A 26,180-nucleotide genomic window follows, 5' to 3' on the forward strand; every position below is an offset into this window, starting at 1 on the left:
GATGAAATAAGAACGAAACAAGATTAACACAGGTTTGGTAAGGGGCGGGGGAAGGGAAAGTGGGAGAACAATTTGAAAAAGCGTATCAGGGGTGTGTTTAATAAGTAATGCACCCACTTCCTGACTAGTGTAATTATAACCCCTCTATACATTACCCCAACAATAAAATATAATTAAAAAAAGATAAACATAGGTGAATTGTTTTTGCAGAGGGCCTAGCACAGAGGACATGTGACTATAGTTGTTATTTAAAAATATATACCAGGTTGCATGCTGGTGGGATAAGCTTGTAATCCTAGCTACTCAGGAGCTGAGATCTGCGGAAAACAGGCTTCAAGCCAGTCCAGGGCAGGGAAGTCTGAGACATAACCAGTAACTAGCACAAAGTTGGAAGTGCAAATGTGGCTCAAGTGGTAGGGTAACTGCTTTGAGTGGGCAGTGCCCAGTACCAGAGTTAAAGCCCCAGCACTAGAACAGGCATATGCATGTGCACATGCATGCACACACACTTAAAAAAATTCAACAACAGGGACTGGGATTGTGGCCTATTAGTAGAGTGCTTGCCTAGCCTGCACAAAACCCTGGATTCTATTCCTTGGTAACACATATACAGAAAAAGCCAGAAATGGTGCTGTGGCCCAAGTGGTTGAGAACTAGCCTTGAGAAAGCTCAAGGACAGTGCGTAGGCCCTTAGTTCAAGCCCCAGAACTGGCATATAAACAAACTAAAACAAAAAAACCAAGCAAACCAAAACAAGAAAACAAAAATCTATGTAGGTTTCCTCCTCCCTTTCTTTGGGAGCTTGAAAGTGAAGTAGAGATGAGGAGGTCCTAGACAAAGGATACTTTGTCCATTTGCTAGTGCATATTGACCCCATGTGGTTTTAGGGAAATATCCAGGCTCAACCGTGGGGTTGCTTATTAACCTGATCTAACTTCCAGGAAGGCAATGAGAGTATTTGAAGTATTGGTATTAGCACAAAGGACCTACTCCATAGGAACAAGCAAGAAGTCAGTGCATGAACACATTCATGTGTAGGGGGAGGGTAGAAAAAAATCGAAACAACTGATGAGACAAATCCAAGAATTATAGAGAGAGCACCAGCCATCTGGTCAGATCATTTCATATCTACACAAGCAATAAGAGAGAATTGAATTTTGGAAACCTCATTATAGGAGACCAACTTCTCTGATTTCAAGTATTTTAAGAGAGGAGCCTGATTTCCTGCAGACTCTGGACATCTGTCTGAAGGAGCACCTGACTCTAGTCTGGGGCGGGAGGGAGAGGAAGGGTTGTCCTTTGCAGATTCAGGGAGGCTGTGCGGTTCTTCAGTTCTCAGATATCAACTAAGTGTCAAAGAAATCAATTCAATTCTGATGCTGTCTACTAGGGATTAGTGGCGGAGTCCATACGTTTTCTAAGACTAACCCTGTTTCAGATGCTAATTCCAAGTTCTGGGTCAACTGTATTCACAGTCCAGCTTATATGTTAATCAAGAATTCCCACAAACTCCTCCTAAGGTTTGATAATTAGCTACAATGTCTGACAGAACTCATGACAATATTTATTTTTATTTTATTTTATTTTTTGCCAGTCCTGGAACTTGAACTCAGGGCCTCAGCCCTGTTCTTGGTCTTGTTTTTCCTTAAGGCTAGTGCTCTGCCACTTGAGCCACAGCACCACTCTTAGCATTTCCTATATTAATATAGTTCTGAGGAATTGAACCTGGTTCTTCATGCATGCTAGGCAAGCACTCTACCACTTAGTCAAACTCCTGGCCCCTCATTACAATACGTTCAACCATTTATTACAATGGGCATGATTCATTATAATGGATATGAATCAGGAACAACCAAGAAGAGAAGTACATGCTAAGCTACTAGAGTACAGAGTGAGGCTGGTGTACAGAGCTTCCATGCCTTCTCTGAATGTGTGAATGTTGCCATCCTTCAACTCAAATGGTGTTAAGGAAACTTTCTTTTTTTCCCCCGCCAGTCCTGGACACTGCTGCCCTTGGGCTTTTTCAAGACTAGAGCTGTACCACTTGAGCCATAGCACTACTTCTAGCTTTTTCTTTGTGTGTGGTACAGAGGAATCGAACTTGGGTCTTCATGCATGAGGCAAGCATTCTACCACTAGACCAAACTCCTGGTCCGAGGAAGCTTTCTGAAGCTTGTTGTTTTGAGGCCTTAAGGAAAGTTGCATTATGTAGGCATGGTTGATTAAAATATTGGCTTTGAATCTCTAACCCTTTATCTAACATAGTGGAAGTTAATCTGGCTGCAAGTTTCAACTGTATTCATGAGATGACTTGCTGTTGATCAGATCCCAAGCTGAAGCTATCTAGAAATCTCACTAAGTGTTACTTCATCAGCATAAATCATAAGGTATGATTGAAAGGTGCTTGTTGCAAATACCAAGACACTCCTATCAGTAACTTTTTTTTGGCTTTTAGGAGACTGAATCTGGAACCAGGGACAAAGATGCATTTTTATTATTTCACAGACTGCAATTGAGATGGGACTAAAAGGAAAGATTCTGGTGCCTTTCTGCTACCTCTCTGTCTCTGAGAAGCAAATGACCATCCTTCCTTTGCGTAAGAGGAATTAGCTTTTATAGGTGGTTCCCAAGGTAGTATCTAAGAGTATGATCTCTTTGGTTCCATCTTTTACCTGCAAATGCAAACCCACAATTAGTCATAAACAGTAACTAGGCAGGACTATTCAGAGAAGTTCCTACTTAAGCCCCGGTAGCTCATCAGAGTAAGACAATGAAAGCTATTGACTGCTACCAGGAGGTAATGACAGAAGGAAGGGTTATAGCCAGGGGTCTGTATTGGATCTGTTGTTCAAGTACAGAGCTAAAAAGATGGGATAGAGCTTGATAGAGAAAACTATAGTTTTATGAGGTGGCCTACCTCCTTATTTGGGCATGAATTGCTAACTCCAGCAAATGCAAACCCACAATTAGTCATAAACAGTAACTAGGCAGGACTATTCAGAGAAGTTCCTACTTAAGCCCCGGTAGCTCATCAGAGTAAGACAATGAAAGCTATTGACTGCTACCAGGAGGTAATGACAGAAGGAAGGGTTATAGCCAGGGGTCTGTATTAGATCTGTTGTTCAAGTACAGAGCTAAAAAGATGGGATAGAGCTTGATAGAGAAAACTATAGTTTTATGAGGTGGCCTACCTCCTTATTTGGGCATGAATTGCTAACTCCAGCAACATTTCAACATGAGAGATTCAACAGAATTTATTTTTGACACTGCCTCCTGCACAGACTACCTTCCTTTCCTAGTTTGAGGCCTTTAAAGTCTTCCGGGGATTCCCAGAGAACTGTGTTTATTTTTCTCCTACCAATATATTTCTGGCCCCTTTCCCCATGTTACTGCCATCTCGTCAGTCTTTGTTAAGCATTTTTTCCATTCTGAGCATCTGCTGTGCTCCTTGGGAATGCAAGTTTGTCAGGGTGAACCACCTGGAGGAAGGCAGGGTGCCAGACCTCTTGAGTCTGGCAAATTACTCTGTACTAGGAGGAAAAAAATATATAGTGGGTTGAAATAGATGAAGGCCCCAGAAGACTACATGAGAACAATTTAGATTTCTTCATTTCAGACAGATCTCATTTGTCGCACTGATTTACTTATTTATTTAATCAATTTCCCATAGCTGATATCCAAATCCACAGCTTCCTAGAATGGAAAAGGTAGAGGCCCTGACAATAGTCTTTAACCTTTATGACTGGTACTGCCAAGTATTTTCTTTATTTAGTGTAATTATTGATTGAAATTTTCCTTGCACCTGGCTAGGCAGGCTCAACTACTTGTGCCATTTTTCCAGCCCTATTTTGCATTGGTTATTTTTGAGGTAGGATCTTACCTGATCATTCTATGATTTTGTTGTTGTTGTTGTTGTTTTTTGTTGGTCCTGGGGCTCAGGGCCTGGGCACTGTCCTTGGGTTTTCTCAAGACTAGAGTTCTAACCCTTGAGCCACAGCATCACTTCTGGCTTTTTCTGTGTATGTGGTACTGAGGAATCTAACATAAGGCTTCGTGCATGCTAGGTTTGTCTCTGGAGATGACAGGCATGCACCACTATGACAAGCCAGCCATTCCACTTCTTCTGTATTTGGAATAACGTGTACTTTATAGTGCCTAGCCATTGATTGAGATGGGAGTCTTGTGAACTTTTTGCTCAGGCTGGCCTCAAACCATGATCCTCTAATTTCTGTCTTCCAAATGACTAGAATTACAGACTTCAGCCACCATACTACTAACAAGTATTTATTTGTGTGCTTAATGCTCATCCTAAAGCCTTGTTCTTCTCTTCCTCTGCTTCTGTTTATTTGTTCTCTCCAAGGTTTAATCAGGAATACTTAGTTGAATGGCATAAACTCAGCTTTCAACGATTAGTTCCATAAATGTCTAAGATTAAAAAAAAAACCACACACTGAGTAGGGAAAATTGAAAACTAGCTGTCAAAACCAGTCCCAATCTTCATGCCAAGGACTTGAATTTAGTTCAAGAACCTGCCTATCTCTGACCTTTTTTCTTTCTGTAATATTAGTCTCACATCGTTAGCTAAGATAGCCCGGATCATTTAGAAGGTTAGGACTAACCAGGATTAGTAACAACTCTCAAGGACTTGCCTGGAGCTAGAATGAGATGTCCTTTCTAGATCCTACTGCATTTTAAATCAGGATTTGTTTTGCAATTTGAGGCTTTTGTGGTTCCATATGAATTTTACTGAGTTTTTTTTTTTTTTTTTTTTTTTTTTTTTTTGCCAGTCCTGGGCTTGAGCTCAGGGCCTGAGCACTGTCCTTGGGCTTTCTCAAGGCTAGCACTCTACCACTTGAGATTCAGCACCACTTCTGGCTTTTTTCTATGTATGTGGTACCAAGGAATTGAACCCGGGTCTTCATGCATACTAGGCAAGCACTCTACCACTAGGCCAAACTCCCGGCCCCTCCATATGAATTTTTTGTTCTCCCTATCTTGATGAAAGAATGACATTGGGATTATGGTGGGAATCACACTGAATTTGTAGATTGCCTTTGAGAGTATGGCATGTTCATGGTATCAATTATATTAAGTCTGCCCATCCAGGAACATGGGATGTCTTTTTCAATTTCTTTCTTCCAAGTTTTATCCTTTTTTGGTTTGTTTCTTCTCCTCCTCCTCCTCCTCCTTCTCCTTCTCCTCTGTCTCTGTCTCCTCTTCCTCCTCCTCCTCCTCCATCTTCATCTTCATCTTCATCTTTTTTTTGATTGTGGATCTTGAACTCTGGGCCTGTGTGCTCTTCCTGAGCTCTTCAGTTCAAGGTTAGCAGTATTCTACCACTTAGTCACAGCGCCACTTCCTGTTTTCTGGTGGTTAATTGGAGATAAGAGTCTCATGGACTAACACTGTTAGGAATGTAAGCTGGTGAAACCACTATGGAAGTCAGTTTAGAGATTCCTCAAAAAAAGAAATACTACGATCCAATGATACTATTCTAGGTCATTTATCCAAAAGATTACAAGTCAGGATACAGTAAAGACACTTGCATATCCATGTTCATTTCTGCACTCACCATAGTTAAACTTGCATTCACCATGGCCAAAATTATGGAACCAGTATAGATGTCCTTTAATAGAAGAATGGATTCAGAAAATAGTGTGTGTGTGTGTGTGTGTGTGTGTGTGTGTGTGTACAATGGAATTTTACTCCATCAGGAATAGTGATCTGTCATTTGCAGGAAGGTGGATGAACCAGAGAGACAAGGGATGAATGTTTTTTCTCATATATGGAAGTTAAGCTAAATTATAAATATATGTGACAACAAATACAGGACCATGCACATATACACAAAAGGCATTAATTAAGATTAATTAACAGGGCCGGGAGTTTGGCCTAATTGTAGCGTGCTTGCCTAGCATGCACAAAGACCTGGGTTCGATTCCTCCATACCACATACATAGGAAAAAGCAGAAAATGGTGCTGAGGCTCAAGTGGTAGAGCTCTAGCCTTGAGAAAGTCCAAGGACAGTGCTCAGGCCCTGAACTCAAGCCTAGGATTGGCAAAAAAAAAAAAAAATTAACAAAAGGTATACGCAAGAGATGATTCCAATAGTATGACTCAATTGAACAAACAACTTGTAGTTTAACAAAATATGTAACAGGAAGGTAGAACATGTATTTGTCAACTGGGGATAAAGTCAAGTGGAAGGGGTAGGCAGATATAGAAAGGGTGGGGGCAAATGCAGTCATAATCTGTGTGCATTGCACTCACTAACATGTTGAAACCCCTCTATACAACTACTTAGAATAACGAATTCTTTTAAAAGACAGATGTGAAGTGATAGTAAACCTGTTTGGCTGGAAAGGCAAGTATATGTTGAATAGTGAGCCAGTGGTGGCAGATAGCATCCGCTTAATTATAGATGGAGGCCAATAAAAGGTACGAACACAAGATGAAAACGGATAGGCTGGGAGTTTGGCCTAGTGGTAAGAGTGCTTGCCTAGTATGCACGAAGACCTGAGTTCGATTTCTTGGTACCACATACAGAGAAAAGGCCAAAAGTGGTGCTATGGCTCAAGTGGTAGAACTATAGCCTTCAGAAAGCCCAATGACAGTCAGTGCTCAGGCCCTGAGTTCGAGCCCCAGGATTGACCCAAAAAAAGAAAGAAAAAAGAAAAACTGACAAGCCAGTAGATTTAAAGGTGGGAAAGTAAGTATAATATTGAGTTCAGCCTGGAGTTCTGGTAGGAGATGAGGAAGTAAGAAAGGATGATGAGACTGCCTAGGTTTGAGGAATCTGAGAACAAGTAGAAGAAAACTAAAGAATGAAGGTCACATCAAAAACTTCATGTTACATTTGTTAAACTCATACTGAAAGCATGATGCTTAATGTTGGGGAGCACAAGTAAGCATGACCGAGGTTTACCTGTATGTATTATGGTATAGGAAGATCCCCAGAGGGAAATGGCTCTGTGAAGGCACAGCAGACCCTGAAGGAAAGGAGGCACTGATACTGTTTAGAGATCTTTTGTGTGAATTAGGAGGCAAATGCAACGGAATCAGTTTTGACAGATTGAAAAAAAAAATCCAGGGAGGATGGGGGCAGTGTGATTTGGGTGGCAGATGAAAGAGTCATAGCCTATTGGGTAGGATGAGCCTTAGAAATTGGAAGCAAGATCTGGAAGGAACATGGAAATGAGAGATAGGGAAGGAAATTGGGAAGACTTCCCTTAGTAGTTCTCAGTTTCCTGAGCCAAGTTGAGAGTGCCTTGGTTAGTGAAAAAGGGGCTCAGTTGGGTTCTTGAGAAATGGTATGTTAGATAGAAAGTCTGTACTTGGAAAGGCATTTGGAGAGAGTTCAGCATCATCTGGCATAGGGGAAGATCCAGTAGATGTCTGACAACCTGACTTTGTGATGGGCAAGAACCAGAGAGATTGGTGACTTTGTCAAGCAACTGACAGTGGGATAATGATAGTCCAAGCTTGAAAATAAGATTACTTCAGGGACTGTTGGGTTATCTGTGGGGTTGATGAGGTTTTTGTTTGACCAGTGGGGCTTGGTGAGGCTGATTTCTGGCAAAATAGAAGCTTGTAGGGAAACACCTTTGAACCTGCTCCAACCTTCCTCTTTCTGAAGATAGGGAACATCTAGAGGACTCTTTGAGACCACTGGCAATAGCCAGGGTAATGGACAAACTCCTCATTCCCTGCTAGGCACTTCTATTAAGTATTGGAAAGAACCACAGTGAAGAAGGACTTGTCTTTTGCTGCATGAACTCTACTTGGGCTAATCATATTTCTGTCTATATTGGGGTTTTTGTGTTATTACTATTCATAAACTCATGGTCTTCCCTTATTTCCTATAATATACTCAGGCAAAGTAAGATTAAGTTTTATTTTTTAATTCCCAGAACAATCTGTTTATGGTTTGTATAAACCAATTGTTTGGATGAAGAGAACCATTTTTTGGATTAAAAAAATTTGAGATTTGATTACTTGTGGCTACAATTAATTTATCTGGACAAAGGTGAGTTTTTATGGATTAATAATACATTTATAAGGTTGCCCCTTGAAGGTAAAAGGAGAAAATTATCCCTTGTTCCTATTCGAGTAGCCCTCTAAATATGGCATAAAAATTATTGTGATAACCTCTTGCTGCATTTCCTGGTTATCCTAGTCAAGCTTTTAGACAAAAGGAGGAAAGGTTACTTAGCATCTCATGATCAAGGGGAACAAGACCTAGGAATTACACATGAAAAAATACTTATCATCTCTAGCCATAAAGAAAATGTAAATCAAAGCCAGGTGCTGGTGGCTTACACCTGTAATCCTAGCTGCACAGTATGCTGAGATCTGAGGATTGTGGTTGATGAAAGTCCCTGAGACTCTTATCTCCAATTAACCACCAGAAAACCAGAAAAAGTGCTATGACTTGAGGGGTAGAGCGGTAGCATTGAGCCAAAGAGCTCAGGAACAGCATCGAGGCCCAGAGTTCAAGACCCACAACTTTTTTTTTTCTTTTGGTGGGTCATGGGGCTTGAACTTGGCCTGGACACTGTTCCTGAGCTCTTCAGCTCAAAACTACTACCCTACCCTTGAGCCAAGCCCCACTTCCCATTTTCTAGAGGTTAATTGGAGATGAGAATCTCAGGTCCTTTTATGACCGGGCTGGCTTTGAACCTTGATCCTCAGATCTCAGCCTCCTCAGGAGCTAGGCAACAAATGACTTTAAAAAATAAAATACAAATCAAAACAATACTTAGATTCCATCTCATCCAAGTTAGAATGGCCATTATCACGAAAACATAACAGGTACTGGTATACAGTCAAGAAGGAACCCTAATACACTGTTGGTGGAAATGTAAACTTGTTCAGCCACTCTGGAAAGCAGTATGGAGGTTCCTTAAAACATTAAGCATAGACCCAAGTAATTCCACTTCTGGACATTCATCCAAAAGAATGCAAAGCGGGATGCACTAAAAGCCACCAGCACAATCTTGTTTACTGCAGTACCATTCACTATAGCCGAGCTATGGGATCAGCCCAGATGCCTGTCAATTGAAAGTAGATTAAGAAAAATGTGATAAATGCATACACAATGAAAGTATACATGTTTTCCCTTATACATGGAAACTAGATTTAGCTTACAGAGTTGTAAGTAAATAGGTTGCATAATAATGCAAACTTGTATAAATGTTTTCATTAAAATATGGTAGATTCAAGGGAGAGCTCAACTAGGATAATTCCTTAGAAAACCAATATTGAAGTTAAGCAGAATGAAATAGGTACTCAAAAGGGGAGAGTTGGACTCAAAAAGGTACATGAATGAAGAGAAGGAGAAAATGACTCAGGAATTATCTAGCAGTTGGTTGGAAAAGGAAAGAACCCCTCCCCCCCATGAACTTATTTATCTTATCTACCATAGATATGAGTAAGAACTCTCACTAGAAAACCCAATGCCTGCCCTTCTAGTCCCTTTAAACCTTCTTTGTCCTTACGCGTGTTTGTTCTAGGCAAGTAAGAGGTCATACAATAGTGTGGACATATACCTCAGTTCTAATTCTGTAGCAGTACCACAAAGCAAATGGAAGAAACCACTCTTGTCATTAAAACTCTGTAGTTCTGAGTGATCAGGACACTTGACTTAGCTCTTTGTAATATAAATGATTCTGCCTGTTTTATACCTCTGTCTGGTCAATTATTATGGCAGTATGTTTTTGGACTGTGATCTTACCCCCCTGTACTTACTGTTAGATCATCTAAAAGAAAGAAAATTAAGTTCAAACCCAGCTCTGCAATAATTTATTATTTTTTCCCATTTTAATTGCCTTTGTGGATGCAGGTATTTTACTTGCTTTTCTTGAGTGCAAAGGTACATGTATTATTGTTTTTTAATGACTGATGGCCATCCTATCATACTAATAAGCAGAGTTTGTAGAAGAAAGCCATTATCATTGGGAGAATGTGAACCTTAGAGTTGTCATTTTGCATTGAAGTTAGCTCTGTTTGTGTGTGGGGGGTGTTATAATGTCTTCCATTCTAGCATGTAGCTTCCCTTACAAGCATTTATTCACAAAAGTTCCTATTTTCTAAGTTAACAAATGCTAAAAATGTTCTGTATTTTAACTCAGTAGCTAAGGTGTACTGCTTTTTGTAAATTTTACTGTCAGACCCTAGGGACATATATGGATTACTCAGTATGATAACAAATGGCTAGGCTCTGAATTATGTATTGTATTATGAGGGAGTTCATTAACTATTTTTCTGTGGGTTATTTTAGGCAAAGAATAGTGAACTATCATAGTTACATCTGACTAAACAAAAAGGTAGAGTGTTGGTGAAAAGGAATAATGTTTGGCTTAAATCACAACTGAAAGCTTGTGTTTGCAAAGAATTGAAATAGACAGATCATAGGTATGGATTGGGAGGGTTAGGAGTGTCTGGTGTACAAGAGAATCTGTTGAAAGTCAGACATTTTATTGTGTGCTCATGCTAGAACCCTACTTAGGAGAAGACTAGCTTCCCCCTTCTGGGTTTCTGAGGCCAGAGTCCTGAGTTATCCTTTCTTCTCTTTCCTCCATCTCTAGCCACTTGTACTGATGGATGTGAAAACCCTTTACAGATGGCTTGGCACCGTTTGGCTTGCAGAGATCATATGTCTCTTTTGAATGAGCAACTTCATGCTTGTAGTTTCTTTTCCTTGCACAGAGAGAAATTGCCTTGTGCAATTGCCTGTGCTGCTTTCTGCCTTCTGATGGAAGTGTTTACCTTCCCCAGGGCAAGGCATTATTCTTCGGGGCGAATGTCTACTGGTGTTCCCTACCTCTTGTGGGAGCAAAACTTGAGCTCAACAGTGGACCAGAGGAGGCCATTGGAGCATACACAATTGCTACCAGGGCAGCCATCTGCCAGTGTCTCTGCTCACAGCCTGCCTATGAGCCGGCTGCTGGGAGGGAGTGTCTGTACTCCAGGGCCTGCATACATTATGCAGAGCCCATTCCCCTAAATGAGCTTCCTAAGTGTATATAACTCCTGTCTACCCGCTTGTATGGCCTGCCTTAGGACACTGTTCAAAATCTCCCCTAATTATACTTCCAGTGCTGAGCTTTCAGAGTTTGTAATAGCTGATTTCTATTTATTTATTTATTTATTTATTTATTTATTTATTTATTTATTTATTTATTTATTTATGTAAAGGGGGATAGATTTCTAAAATTGCAGTGAGGAATTGATTTATGATTATGGGAATATTTGCTTCTTACAGGGAAATTATCAATACTGGAATAAAACAGTTTCATGGCACTGATATTTTTACTCTAAAGCCACAGCTTGGCCCTTCTGATTTATCTAGTTTGTTCTGGAATGGCTCAACTTTCATTTGAGGAGGCTACTCCAGTTAAGACCACTACCTTCTTGTATGTCACCTCTCTCCTCTCCACCTTCTCTTCCTGAAATGGAGGAGGTTTTCACATGCAGCTTAGTAAAAGGAGATTCATAATCTGACTTAGTCCTCGCCTACACTTCTAGGATTCCTGCCATCCAGTAAATTTTGGCAGTCAGGCTGTGTGTGTGTGTGTGTGTGTGAAGACCAAGTGCTATTGTCCTATTCTTATACTGCTCCCCTCATTGTGTATGCTTCTTGGATGGAGTTTGGGATGTCCGGCCTCTCATTTCCTATCTTCCAGACGCAAGCAACTTTTTAATCTCCTTAAGAGTTTGGTCTTTAGTATTTTGATAGTCTTATACCTCCCAGAGACTTGATGAATATACTTATGGGAAGAGTTTAAGTCCCAAGATGTTTTGAGTGCTTGCTGTGTGCTTTACCACTGTGTTGGCTTCAGCTAAATGACCTGTCAACAGGTTTGTAGCAGACAGGTTTTTGTCAATCACATGATCTGTTGTTGGGGTTGCATTTGGAATAAATGTTCTAGTAGTCTATAGAAGTTCATGGGAGTCTTTTCTCTGTCCTTGATTCTCTTGAACTTGTGCTGGTGCTCTCGTACACATTCCTGTGTATTTCATTCTAAACATGGTCTGTTATGACTTAGGGGAAGGGAGGGAGGGAGTGAGGATTAGCTTTTTTCTGCACTAGAAGTGCAGTGCTGCTACTTTCATTCTCTACACTCTGTCTCTGAGTAAAGCACAGTCCTCTGTGCCTATGTTTAGTACTGCTGTGCTGCTGGACTCTCCTGGCAAAAATTAGGCTAATGTCTCCAACGACTGCATTAGCTAGTGAAATGAGGTTCTAAATTGCAGTTACTACACCAAGTCTCTCTCCAAGGTATCACCTTGTTCTAGCTTTTATTATTCAAATTCATTCTCTGCTGATTCTCTGCAGACTGGCAGGCTGGTTCAGTGCAGCACATTATTCTAGCTGAAAGCCAAGATCACCTTTTAAGAAGAGAGAAAGCAAAGGCAAGAGATGAATGCTGTTGTAAGACTCAGTATTAATACATTCTGTGATTCTTCTATTCTGATTTCTGTGTAATAGCTAGAGATAAGAAACCCAGCCTAGATTAGGATGCAATGTTATTGCAGTGGTGGTATCTGTTTTTACTTTTGTGTTTATGAATAAACTCCTGGATATATGCCTAACAGTATTGAAAAAAAATTTTTTTTGCCAGTATTGGAGCTTGAACTCATGGCCTGACCACTGTCCTTGGGCTTTTCTCAAGACCAGAGCTCTACCCCTTGAACCACAGCACCACTTCTGACTTTTTCTATGTATGTGGTACTGAAGAATTGAACCCTGGTCTTCCTGCATGCTAGGCAAGTGCTCTACCACTAGGCCAAACTCCCTGCCCAAGTATTGAAAATTTTGAGGTGGGAGACCAAGGATCAACAAGGCCTGCTCTTGTCTTGAGATTTCATTATTTTATTCTGTTTTGAGTGTGCATGTGGCAGAGGGAAAGGGTGTAAGAGGAAGGTTATACTTGCCTGCATTTTATATTGAAAAGAGGGAGCCTGTTTGTATCAAATGACTGGGTTGTTGAGAATTTGGCTCTTTCATGCATGTTTTCAAAATGGCTTTTTTACCCCCTGCTGAAAGAGTAATGCATTTTCAAAGCAGAAAACTTGGGAAGCAGCACAAAGGAAAAACAGTGACAAAAAGAAAAACATCATCCATATTCCACTGTGCAGATATAAAATTAACATTAGGGCTGTATTCTTCCATTTTGTTGTTTTTGTTTTTGTTTTGGTCATTTATGAGACTGGGCCTTGGCGCTGTCCCTGAGGTTTTCAGGCTTTTCAGCTCAAGACTACCACCCTACCTCTTGAGCCACAGCACCACTTCTTGTTCTCTAGTGGTTAATTGGAGATACGAGTCTCACAGTCTTTAGTGCCTGGGCTGGCTTTGAACTGTAATCCTCAGATCTCAGCCTCCTGAGTAGCAAGGATTACAGGCATGAGCCACCACACCCAGCTTCTTCTAGTTTTAATTAAAAAAAGTACTGTCATATTGTACTTACTATTTTAAGGTAGATACTTTTGCTTTAGAAATGGAGAGCATCAAAAGTTGGAACCTCTGACACATGATGAGGCACACAGTGTACAGCTTGTGGATGCAGTACAAACACAGCAAATTATATTGAATTGATTATTTTGGGGGAATTTTAGGTAGCTTCCAGTTTTTCACTGTTGAAAATAATCCTTCGGTGAATATTCTTGTATATGTTTTTATATATTCTCTATGTTCCTAGAAAGGATTTGCCAGTGAAGAAGTTCTTGTCCTTCCAGCATCTCAGCAGGACAACCTCTCTTCTGAAATGTTTGGTGTACCTAGGAGTTGAGCTTCTCTTCTCTGTACTTCACATCAAATACTTTGGGATCTACTAGCTGTTGGTCCTGTTCTTTGACCAAGAAATGACTGGTTTCAAATAAACAAGGTAGCAAGTGTAGAATACATGTTTTCATTGTTTTGTGTCAAGATAAATGATCCCTTAGAGACATTATCATCAACCTCTTTTTAGTGTAAGCAGTTACTCAGTGTTTTTTTACCTGTCTATCTCAGAACCAAATGGAGGTCTATCTCTTGATAGACCTGATATAACTGACTGGATAGCAGAGTTAGACATGAAACAACCCACAAATGCTGTTGTTTGTGGAACAGAAAGGCTGATACTCTTTTTCTCCTCTCCCTCTTTCTCTCCTCTGGTGAAGGGACATTGAACCCAGGGACTTGTTGGGAAAGTACTATACTACTTGAGCCATATGACCAACCTTTTAAATAGGGGGTGTATGTATGTGTACACGTGTACACACACATACACACACACACATATATGCATCAGTACTGGAGTTTGGACTCTGGGTGCTGCCCTTCAGCATTTTTACTCAAGGTTGGTGGTCTACCATTTGAGCCACAGCTCCACTTCTGGCCTTTTGGTGATTAATTGGAGAACAGACTAACTGAAACCAGGCACTGAAGGCTCATGCCTATAATCTTAGCCACTCAGAAGGCTTCGATTGGAGGATCTAGGTTCAAAGTCAGCACAGGAAGTCTATTAAACTCTTATCTCTAATAAACTACTCAGAAAGGTGGTGCTGTGGCTCAAATGATAGAGTGCTGACCTCTAGCAAAAGCAGCTCAAGGATAGTGTTCAAGCAGCAGGACCAGCAAACAACAACAACAACAAAAAGTCTCACCAACTTTTCTGCTTGGGATGGCTTTGAACTTTAAGCCTCAGATTTCAGCCTTCTGAGTAGCTACAATTATAGATGCGAGCCACTGGCAACCTTGTTGGTGTTTTGCTTTTGAGATGGTCTGGCCAACTTTCCTGGGCTGGCCTCAGACTTCTCTGTTTTCCTGCTTCCTCCTCTCAAGTAGCTAGGATTATAGGTATACCACCACTTCTAGCTTTTCTTCCTCTTTCTTCTCTTTTCTTCTTTTCCCCCTCTCTCCTATTTCCCTCCTCTTTTTCTAGATCATGCTTGGAATCAAATCTAGGGCTAAGCAAGTGCTCTCCACTCCAAATCAGTAGGCTGGCCTTGAATTCTCTATGTATCCCAGGCTAACTTCAAACTCTGATCTTCCTGCTTCTTAGTCTCTTGAGTCATGGGATTGTAGTAGTTTACCATTATACTCATCTGTGTTGTTCTATTTAAAGGAATTTCTCGGTTTAATAGGTAAAGTTCAATACCTACACAGGCCAACAAATAATAAAGATCTAGTTGTACAGACATCAAATATACAGAGATTCAAAATTTTTAGTCATTAGTGCTTTGGAGAGTATACACATTGATTTTGAAAGTAAGATAATTTCAGAGAGGAGATAGGCATTATTCAGTTTTTTTAAATTGTAATTAATAGAGGGGCTACAGTTATATTCTCCAGATGGAAGGTACATTACTTCACACACATTGATACCCCTTCTGTGTTTTTGTCCCCATTACCCTCTCCTCACCCTCCCTCATCTTGTTTTCCCCCCTTCCCTTTCCTATTACAAATAAACAAATAAACATATATACAGTATACCAGATAACAAGGTCTGATACTGTAACAATATTAGATTAACCAAGTGGCAACAAAAGAGATGATAAATAACATAGTACATTAAGAACAACAATCACACATTATAAAGCTCTTGTTTCCATATCCTGGAGGTCCTTTCATTTAGTCTCATCCTATATGGCCATATGTATCTAGGTTTTGAGCTATTATAATACTTTGCTAGGAGAGTCCTAGGTTTGTACTAATTATTACAAATGAGGGAAACCATTGAGCCTATGTTCCTTTGGGTCTGGCTTACTTCCCTTAATATGATTTTTTTCTAAGTTTTTCCATTTCCTTACAAATGGGGCAATGTCATTCTTTCTGACAGCAGCATAGAATTCCATCATGTATAAATACCACATCTTCTTGATCCAATCATCTACTGAGGGGCATCTGGGTTGGTTCCATGTCTTTGCTATGGTAAATAGTGCTGTATTGAACATGATTGTGCTAGTAGATTTAGTATGTCCTTGTTTCTGGACAATTGGGTAAATGCCAAGTAGTGGAATTGCTGGGTTATAGGGGAGCTCTATGTTTAGTCTTTTGAGGAACTACCATACTGCTTTCCATAGTGGTTGAATGAGTTTACATTCCCATCAACAGTGTAGTAGCGATCCCTCCATGAGATAGGCATTATTTATGATTTAAAAAGAGCTGGCATTTGATGAGATGAATGGAGCTTGCCAAAGGTTGATAGCAGTAATGACTATCTAAAGACAGTCATCGTGTGTTCCCCAGTGCAGGAGTGGATTGGGGGGCAGAAAACTGTGGACAGGGCTGGGAGTTTGGCCTAGTGGTTAAAGTGCTTGCCTAGCATGCATGAAGACCCGGGTTCGATTCCTCAGTACCACATACATAGAAAAAAGCCAGAAGTGGTGCTGAGGCTGAAGTGGTAGAGCTCTAGCCTTGAGAAAGTCCAAGGACAGTGCTCAGGCCCTGAGCTCAAGCCCAGGACTGGCAAAAAAAAAAAAAAAGAAAGAAAACTGTGGACAGACCAGGGAGAAGTAAGCTTATATATTAGCTTCTAAGAGTAATGGGATCTAGAAAAGTACTAGTTGCATAGTGGATAAGAAAAATAAAACTACTTACTTTGCTTCTGATTAAAGGGCAGGTAAGATCCCCGTCTTGTGCCAAAGTACTCCCTGACTCAGCCTTGGGACCTCTGCTGATCTCTTATCTATGATGCTTTCTACCCACATTGATATCATTTTTTCTATATGTGGTAACTCCAAGTTTGTTTTTCTATTCTTTTAATCCCCAAGGCTGACTTTTCTGAATTCTAGATCTGTTGACATAGTAGTTGATCTGTGACTAAGATTTAAATGTGACTAAAATTGAAATCTGTAACTTTTCGCAGTCTCAGTCAATGGCAACTTTATCCTTCAATTATGCAGGTCAAATTTTGCAGACATTCTTGACTCAATTCTCTCTCTAACACCCTACATTCTATTCTATTCTTGCAGCTTGGTTTCAAAATATTTCCTAAATTTCATGACCACTTATCACCCTGTATAGATGCCATTATCTCTCACTGGATTTTTTTTTTTTTCTTGTTGGCTGTGGGCCTTGAGCTCTGGGCTTGGGTGCTGTTCCTAAACAGCTCAAGGCTAACACTCTACCACTTGAGCCACAGTGCCACTTCTGGTTTTCTGGTGGTTAGAAGTAAAAGTATCATGAATTTCATGCCTGGGCTGACTTTGAACCTCTATCCTCAGATCTCAGCCTCCTGAGTAACTAGGATTACAGACATGAGCCACCAGCACCCTGCTTCACTGGATTATTTTAGTAGACCCATAGTGATCTTTTTCTTATTACCTGCTCTCAGTAGCCAGTGACATGTATTCCTGTGCTCAAAAATATTCACTGATCCAGGTCCAGGAGTTTGGTCTAGTGGTAAAGTGCTTGCTTGGCATGCACGAAGACTCCATACCACATACATAGAAAAAGCTGGAAATGGTGCTGTGCCTCAAGTGGTGGAGCACTAGCCTTGAGAAAGCCCAATGACAATGCTCAGGCCCCGAGTTCAAGCCCTGGGACTGGCAAAATTTTTTTAAAATAGGAAATATCCTTTGATCCAGCCCAGGAAAAAAAGTACGTTGAGACTCTTTATCTCCAGTTAACTACCAGAAAATCAGGAGTGTTTGTTGTGGCTCAAGTGATAGAGCGCTAGCCTTGAGCTGAGGAGCTCAGGGACAGCTCAATTAGAGTTCAAGTCCTATGACCAAAAAAACAAAAAGTCCTTTGATGTTCCTTATAGTAAGAATCAGTTCCATGGCTGAAATAACCCTAGATATTGCTCACTATTACTTCTATAATTTTAGTTGCTAATAATGTTCTCCTCTCTATTTCCTTTCCTCTTGTTACCCTAGCCTATGTAGTTTAGTGTCTGGCTCTATCATTTCCCTAGGTCTTGGCTCAGAAGTGACTTCCTCTTCCTGTGGCAAAAGTTGGAATGATTTAAGTAACAAAATAAGGTGGTTGTATTAGTTGCCTGTTGCTATAACAAAATACCTAAAGTATATACACATTTATACACATACATTTGTATGTATATATTGGTATACATGATATTTATGCTATATACATAAATTTGGAGGTTTAAGGGCATAGCTCCAGCATAAATTTTATCTTGATAAGGGACCTCAGGTTGGGTGGCACCACAGTAATGGAAATATGTGTGAAAGGAAGAGATCACATGAAAAGATAAAGTCAAGGAGTAAAAGGGGGCCTGACTTGCATTTTTTTTTTTTTTTTTTGGTTAGTCCTAGTGCTTGAACTCAGGGTCTGGGCACTGTCCTTGGGATTTCTCAAGGCTAAGGTTCTACCACTTGAGTCACAGCACCATTTCCAGCCTTTTCTTTATATATAGTACCAAAGAATGAACCCAGGGTTTCATGCATGCTTGGTAAGCATTCTACCACTAGGCTACACTTGTGGCCCCCTGACTTGTACTTTTTAACAACCATCTTGAAGAAACCAACAAGAATCCCAACAGAATGACATTTAGTCATTTTAAGGGCAGTGGCACAATGATACAATAACTTCTTATTTGGCCCCCACATCGTAAAAGTCTCATCACCTCTTAGCATTGTCACTGGGGACCAACTTTCTAACCCATGGATCTTTGGGGGGGACACTATTAAACTATATCCAGACTGTACCAGTAGCATATTACATTATAATCCAAAGTACAAAATACATCTATGTGATTCTACATGCATATAAATAAATGATTGATTATATAGAGAAGAAGTATTTCTTGCAGAAGGATCCAACAATATATGTATATACTGTCCGCTCCAGGAAATGTAGTTTATATCTTTTTGAATATGGGCTAGACTTAGTGATTTACTTCTGTAAAATAGATCCAGGTAGTAGCAGTTATGATTTCTACCTGGATCATCACCAGTGTTGTCATGTATCTTCATTTGTCTTTTGTTATGAAGAGAGAACAAGGGCACTTCAACTCTGTGGTACTATTTCTCAAAATCAGTAATCAGGCTGGGCACCAGTGGCTCTTACTATAATCCTAGTTACTCAAGAGATTGAGATCTGAAGATCATGGTTTAAAGCTAGCAAGGCAGGTAAGTCCAAAACACTCTTCAATTAATCACCAAAAAAAGCTGAAAGTGGTCCCATGGTTTAAGTGTGGAAGAGAGCTTTCCTTGAGCAAAATTGCTCAGGGATAACACCCAAGGCCTAAGTTCAAGTCTCAAGACTGGCCCCAAATGAAAACAAAAAACAACAATCTCCATACTGGGCTCTGGTGGCTCCTGCCTATAACCTTAGCTACGCAAGAGGTTGAAATCTGAGAACTGTGGTTTGGAGCCAACTGAGGCAGGCAAAAGTGAGAAACTCTTTTCAGGAAGCTGAGATCTGAGGATGAAGTTTCAAAGCCAGCCCTGGGCAAGAAAGGACCTGACTCTTACTTCCAATTAACCTCTAGAAAATGGGAAGTGGGGCTTGGCTCAAGGGTAGGTCTGTAGCCTTGAGCTGAAGAACTCAGGGACAGTGCCCGGGCCAGCCATGACCCACAAAACAAAAATAAAAATGAAAAAAACTGAGAAACTCTTATTAATCTCCAGTAAACACAGAAGTGGAGGTGTTGCAAAAGGTATCCGTGAATGAAAAAGCCAAGAGAACTAGATCTTGAGTTTAAGCCCCAGTATCTGTGACACCATTACTACCACCACAGTAATAAGTCCTCAATTACCCTAGTCTAATCATGAGAACAACATCAAACCAAAGTGAAAGCTACACTACAAATAACTGACCATTACCAGATTGTCATTGTCATGATAAATGAGGAAAGGCTGAAAACTATCACAGACCAAAGAAGACCTGACACCTGGGAAAGATATTATGACATTCTGCATTAGTGGCTAGAATAGAAAGAACTTTTTCAGAAAATCTGATAAAATACCAAGAATCTGGAGTTCAATTAATAGTAACATGCTAATATCATCTGCTTAGCTTTTTTTTTTTTTTTTGCCAGTCCTGGGTCTTGAACTCAGAGCCTAAGCACTGTCCTTGGGCTTTCTCAAGGCTAGAGCTCTATCACTTGAGCCATAGCACCATTTCTGGCTTTATCTATGTATATGTGGTACCGAGGAATCTCTACCACTAGGCTTAACTAGTTTTTGTTTGGGGGCTTTAAATCCAGAGCCTAGATACTGAGGTTTTGCTCAAGGCTGGTGCTCTATCACTTTGAGCACAGCTCCACTTCTGTTTTTTTTTCTTTGGTGGTAATTGGAGACGAATCTTATGGGCCTTCCTGCCCAGGCGGTTTTGAACCAGGATCCTCAGATCTCATCCTCCTGAGTAGCTAGGGTTCCTGGTGTGAGCCACTAAGGCCTAACTTGTGCTTTGTTTTGACAAGTGGTTATGGTAAGGTAAGATGACAGCAGTGTTAAAGGATTTGAACCTGGATGCCAGAATGCTAGAAAGCTTTATATGTTACCAATTTTGTTTCTGTAAAGCTAAAGTTATTTTAAAAAAAAAGGGGGGGGTGACTGGGAGTTTGGCCTAGTGGTAGAGTGCCTAGCATGCACAAAGACTTGGGTTGGATTCCTTGCTACCACATACATAGTAAAAGTCAGAAGTGGTGCTCAAGTGGTAGAACTCTACCCTTGAGAAAGTCCAAGAATGGTGCTCAGGTTCTAAGTTCAAGCCACAGGACTGGCAAAAAAAAAAAAGTCAAACAAGGCCTTCCCTGGTTATGTTTTCAAAAATTTTATCCCTTCCTGACATTATACCTTTTCTTTTTTTTTTTTTTTTGCCAGTCCTGGGCTTGAGCTCAGGGCCTGAGCACTGTCCTTGGACTTTCTCAAGGCTAGAGCTCTACCACTTGAGCTTCAGCACCACTTCTGGCTTTTTTCTATGTATGTGGTACTGAGGAATCGAACCCGGGTCTTCATGCATGCTAGGCAAGCACTTTAACCACTAGGCCAAACCCCCGGCCCCCATTATACCTTTTCTTTCATGATTTTTCTCCTTAGCACTTATGCATTAATATGATTAATATAGTATATTTTTCTTATAATGTTTATTGTATTTCCATATTGGAATACCATCTTTGAGAGGACAAAGATTTTGGTTTGACAAAGATTTTGGTTCATCTTTCTCTTATTTGTATCTTCAGCTCCAGGATTATGCTTGCCTCATAACAGGTGTTCAACACATGATTTCTTCTATATCATACTGCCTTGAAACATTGAGAAGATTTTGTTTGGTTCTTCATTTTCCTTTTGAGACTTTCAGTGGTTTCCTCTTCTATTTGGAGAAAAAACTATTGCTGTTTCTTTTCTTCTTTTGCTCAGCATGGGAATGCAAGTTATGTTCAAGATGAGTTGTTCATAAATTTCCCTGTGTTTACCATACAACAGAGAGAACATATAAATAGCTTCACTAATTACTTTCCTGGTAGAAACTATGCCTCCTGAAGGTGAAGGCTTGTTTATGAGACATACCTTTCTTGCAATTGTACCTAAACTGGAGATCTAGCACTAGCTTCCTGAGGGAAGGAATACTATCTTTGGTTCAGCTATGACAGATGTCTTCCCTTATGTGTATGGAGAAGGGGAAATGAGACTCATTGGTATGGAAGAATCAAGCCATGAGGGGAAAATTATTTAATTGTGAATTGAACTTCTCTATGGGACAAACACTGAAACCTGTAAGTAAAACACAGTGGAGATATGTACTGGCTCAACAGATGCTGTCAGTAGGATCTGACAGCTCCACTTGATTTCAAAGTGGAGTAAATTTAGAACAACCTAAAGAAAATCTACTTCTCATAATGGGTAATAAAATGAGGTTGAAAGCTCAGATTCATCCTCAAACTCTTCAATGAAATAGAAATGAATGGAGGAATTACTACCAATCTATGAAGCTAGCATTATATTCATCCCAAAACCAGATAAGGGTACATCAAAAAATAACTCTAAACCTATCTCCTTGATGAACTTCTCATGATGATAAGGAAATCGTCAAACAGAATTAATCCTAGGGATGTAAAACTGGTTCAACACTGTAAAACAATAAATGTAATACAGCATATCAAATAAGCAAGGATAAGAACCTCATGATTATCTCCATAGATGCAGAAAAAACAACAACATCCAATACCCCTTTAGGATAAAATTCTGGAGAAGCTAAGAACACATGGAACATTCTTCAACATAAAGGCTAAATATGACAAACCTATAGCCAGCATTATACTTAATGTCGAAAAACTAAAACAATTTCCCCTAAAACAAGGAGTGAAGCAAGGATCCCTACTCCTAACCATTGCTATTTAATATAGAACTAGAATTGTAACATAGCAATAAATCAAGAGAAAAATATAAAAGGAATCCAAATAGGGTGGGAAAAAGTAAAACTATGCCTTTTTGTAGATGACATGTTCTTGTACTTAAAGGACCCTATAGATGACTCCCCCAAACTACTAGAGCTGATTAAAAACTTTCATAGAGTATAGCAGGGTATAAAATCAGCTCACAAAAATTGGGGCCAGGAGTTTGGCCTAATGGTAGAGTGCTTGCCTAGCATGCACGAAGACCAGAGTTCGATTCCTCGGTACCACATACATAGCAAAAAGCCGGAAGTGGTGCTGAGGCTCAAGTGGTAGAGCTCTAGCCTCGATAAAGTGCAAGGACATGGCTCATGCCTTGATCTCAAGCCTAGGACTGGCAAAAAAAAAAAAAAAAAAAATGGGATGCCTGCCTGCCTGCCTGCCTGCCTGCCTGCCTGCCTGCCTGCCTGCCTGCCTTCCTGCCTTCCTGCCTTCCTGCCTTCCTGCCTGCCTTCCTGCCATCCTGCCTTCCTGCCTTCCTGCCTTCCTGCCTTCCTGCCTGCCTGCCTGCCTTCCTGCCTTCCTGCCTTCCTTCCTGCCTTCCTTCCTGCCTTCCTTCCTGCCTTCCTGCCTTCCTTCCTGCCTTCCTTTCTTCCTTTCTTCCTTCCTTCCTTCCTTCCTTCCTTCCTTCCTTCCTTCCTTCCTTCCTTCTTTTGTTCACCTCTTTATGTATTTATATTGGGGGAGTCATGGGCCTGGGCATTGTCCCTGAGCTCTTCAGCTCAAGGCTGCCACCCTACCCTTGAGTTACAGCCCCACTTCCCATTTTCTAGAGATTAATTCGAGATAAGAGTCTCAGGCTCTGATCTCAGCCTCCTGAGTAGCTAGAAATACAGGCATGAGCCACCACACCATGCTTCACTTCTTTATTTTTACAAGTGCTTCAACATTAAAAAAGCAACATGCTCAGGGAAGTTAGAAAAAATTAAGAATCTATAGAATTAGATACCTAAAAAACAGTAAAAAAAAAAAAGTTGAATATTTAAAAATTCCTCATTTAGACAAGTCCTGAGTTGAATTCATGTTTGAGAAGAAATATCCTGAGATTGGACTTGAGTGGTGAAAGTTTTTAGACATTCTAGGAATGACAAGTCACACACCATTCAGTTGGCCAATTCTGACATGTGTCCCATTTGATCTGTGACAATTTTATAAATACCTCTTGCACCCACAACTCTTTGTTATCTGTAACACGCTGTTTAATGCTTTCTAAACTGAATAAATAATACCTGCAAGGTTACACATTTAAGTATTTAAGTAGAGAAACCAAGTATGATGGGAATCAGCAATTTGACAATGCAGCTGTGGATCTCTGGGTGGCTCTGGCAACTGTACTGGCTGAGCCCAGAGGTGACCATCCAGGCAGCATCACCTGGAAGAGGGTATGAACCCCAGCATTTTCTCAATGGGTATAAACGGCCACTCATCAGCCTGTAGCTTTTCTACCCAACCAGCGAGTTTTTCCATCTGAGCAACTTGCTAATCATACTTCATGCCATTTGATGACTGAATAAAGACTCACAAAGGAATCTCTCAAATCCATCTTCTGACATCTCCCTAGCTCCTTTGGGGTAGGTGAAAAGGGCTTTCCATGGCTGGGCCAAGTCTGAGATACTGAAACAATTTCCACTGACTCCACCAGATGAAGATGAGGCAGCTACTCCCTCTAGTAGAATTCTCAATTAGCAGCCCCACCCCCAGAACCAGTCAGAGTGGTCCCAGTTGCAAGACAAGCTTGGTAGCTTTTCTGTATGCCAACAATGAGAAGATTGAAACTGAGTTCAGGGAAACAACTCTCCCTCTGCAGTAGCCTTAAAAACAACAGCAGCAGCAACAACAAAAACCTGGGAATTAACCAAAGGTGTAAAACTTTTAATATCTGAAAAAAGAAATTGAAAAACATTTAAGGAAATGGAAAGATCTTCCATGTTCCTGGATTGGAAGAATTAACATGAAAACGGCCAAACTGCTGAAAGGAGTTCCCATCAAAATCCCAACATTTTTCAATGAGGTAAAGCAATCCAAAAAATGCACATACAATAAGAAAAGACCCCAACTGGCAAAAGCAATCTTTAGCAGGCAGAACAATATTGGAGGAATAATAATACCAAATGTCAAATTCTATAATAAAGCCATAGCAATGAAAACAGCTTGGTACTGGCACAAAATGGACCAACGGAACAGGATAGAAAACCCAGGAATTAACCCAGAGACCTATGGGAGCCAAAAACATAGGCTGGGAGAAAAGTCAGCCTCTCAACAAATGGTGCTGATAAAATTGATTATCCTCATACAGAAAACTGGAACTAGATTCTCATATATGACCTTGCACCATCATCAATTAACATGTATCAAAGACCTTTGTGTAAGACCTGAAACCATGAAACTATTACAAGAAGGGATAGTGGAAACACTAGGGCTCCTGGGTACAATTAGAAACTTGAAGTAAAAAATAGGGGAATACAACAAAAGAATTGATAAATGGAATTGCATCAAACTTAATAGTTTCTGCATAGCAAAGGACATAGCTAAGCTAAGTAGAAAGCCCACAGAATGGGATATTTTTATCAGCTATGCATCAGACAAAGGCCTAATATTCAGAAAACTAAATGAACTAAAGACTTAGAGACTTCTCAGGAGATGAAGTAAACTGTCCACTAGACATACGAAGAAATGCCCATCATGTCTGGCCATAAAGGAAATGCAAATGAAAACACTGAGATTATACCTCACCCCAGTTAGAATGGCTGCTGTCGAGAAAACAACAAATGCAGGCAAGATTGCCACTAAAAGGGAACTAAAATAGTGTTGGTGGAATGTAAGTGTCCTTAACCACTCTAATAAACAGTATGTGGTTCATCAAAAAAACTACACATAGAACTACCCTATAACCCAGCCAACCCATGTCTGGACATTTTCTAGCTGGACACAAACAAGGTTACAGCAAAGCCACCAGCACAACCATGTTCATTGCAGCTCTATTTACCATAGCCAAGATTGGGAATCAGTCTAGATGCTTCTCAATGGATAAATGGATGAAGAAAATATGGTATATATACACAATGGAATTGTACTAATGTATTATACTAATGTATTAGAGAGATAGTGTATCTTTTTTCTTTTCTTTTTTCTTTTATTTTTGCCAGTCCTGGGGCTGGACTGCTCATTCAGGGCCTGAGCACCCTCCTTGGGCTTTCCTCAAAGCTAGAACTCTACTACTTGAGCCACAGCACCACTTCTGGCTTTTTCTGTGCATGTGGTACTGAGGAATCAAACCTGGATCTTTGTGCATGCTAGGCAGGCACTCTACCACTAGTCCAAATTCCTGGCCCAGATATTGTGCCATTTTCAAGGAAATGGGAAGACTTGGAAAAAATTATATTAAGTGAAGTACACCAGATTCAGAGAAATAAAGATTGCATAGTTTCCCTCATATGTAGCAGGTAGAATGTACCTATGTTTATAAGTAAACATGTTGGATGGTATGGAAGTTATAGAGGAACTTACTGAAGTACAATAGACCCAATGGAGACTCTGAATAGTATTATCTTTTGGAAAGACTAGGTCAAAACCCAACAAAATCAGCACCAAGAAATAGGTATATGCAAGAGAGGGGTAGTGTCAAAGGGAGATGGGATAAAAAGGGGAGAATGCGGTCAATAATTCCTTGTATATACTACAAAATTAAGAAAGGGAAGGGCTTGGAGTTTGACCTAGTGGTAGAGTGCTTGCCAACCTGGGTTCAATTCCTCAGTATCACATACATAGAAAAGCCAGAAGTGGTGCTGTGGCTCAAGTGGCAGAGCTCTAGCTTTGAGGAAGAAGCCCAAGGAT

General features: G+C 40.4%; 2 protein-coding genes across 5 annotated transcripts in view; one reads left to right on the top strand and one right to left on the bottom strand.

Moving 5' to 3' along the window:
* Nucleotides 1-26,180, top strand: part of Sil1 (SIL1 nucleotide exchange factor) — a 234,899-nt gene that overhangs the window by 80,102 nt on the left and 128,617 nt on the right. The window lies entirely within an intron of this gene.
* On the bottom strand, nt 23,715-25,251 carry LOC150064058 (anaphase-promoting complex subunit 16-like). Its single transcript, XM_090331857.1, has 3 exons — nt 25,248-25,251; nt 23,887-24,012; nt 23,715-23,827 (listed from the first exon to the last, which is right to left on the bottom strand). The coding sequence occupies exons 1-3, from the start codon at nt 25,249-25,251 to the stop codon at nt 23,715-23,717; spliced, it is 243 nt and encodes an 80-aa protein (XP_090187983.1).

Source organism: Megascapheus bottae, chromosome 4 (genome assembly GCF_031878675.1).
Source record: "Megascapheus bottae isolate mThoBot1 chromosome 4, mThoBot2.hap1, whole genome shotgun sequence".
Lineage (NCBI taxonomy): Eukaryota > Metazoa > Chordata > Mammalia > Rodentia > Geomyidae > Megascapheus > Megascapheus bottae.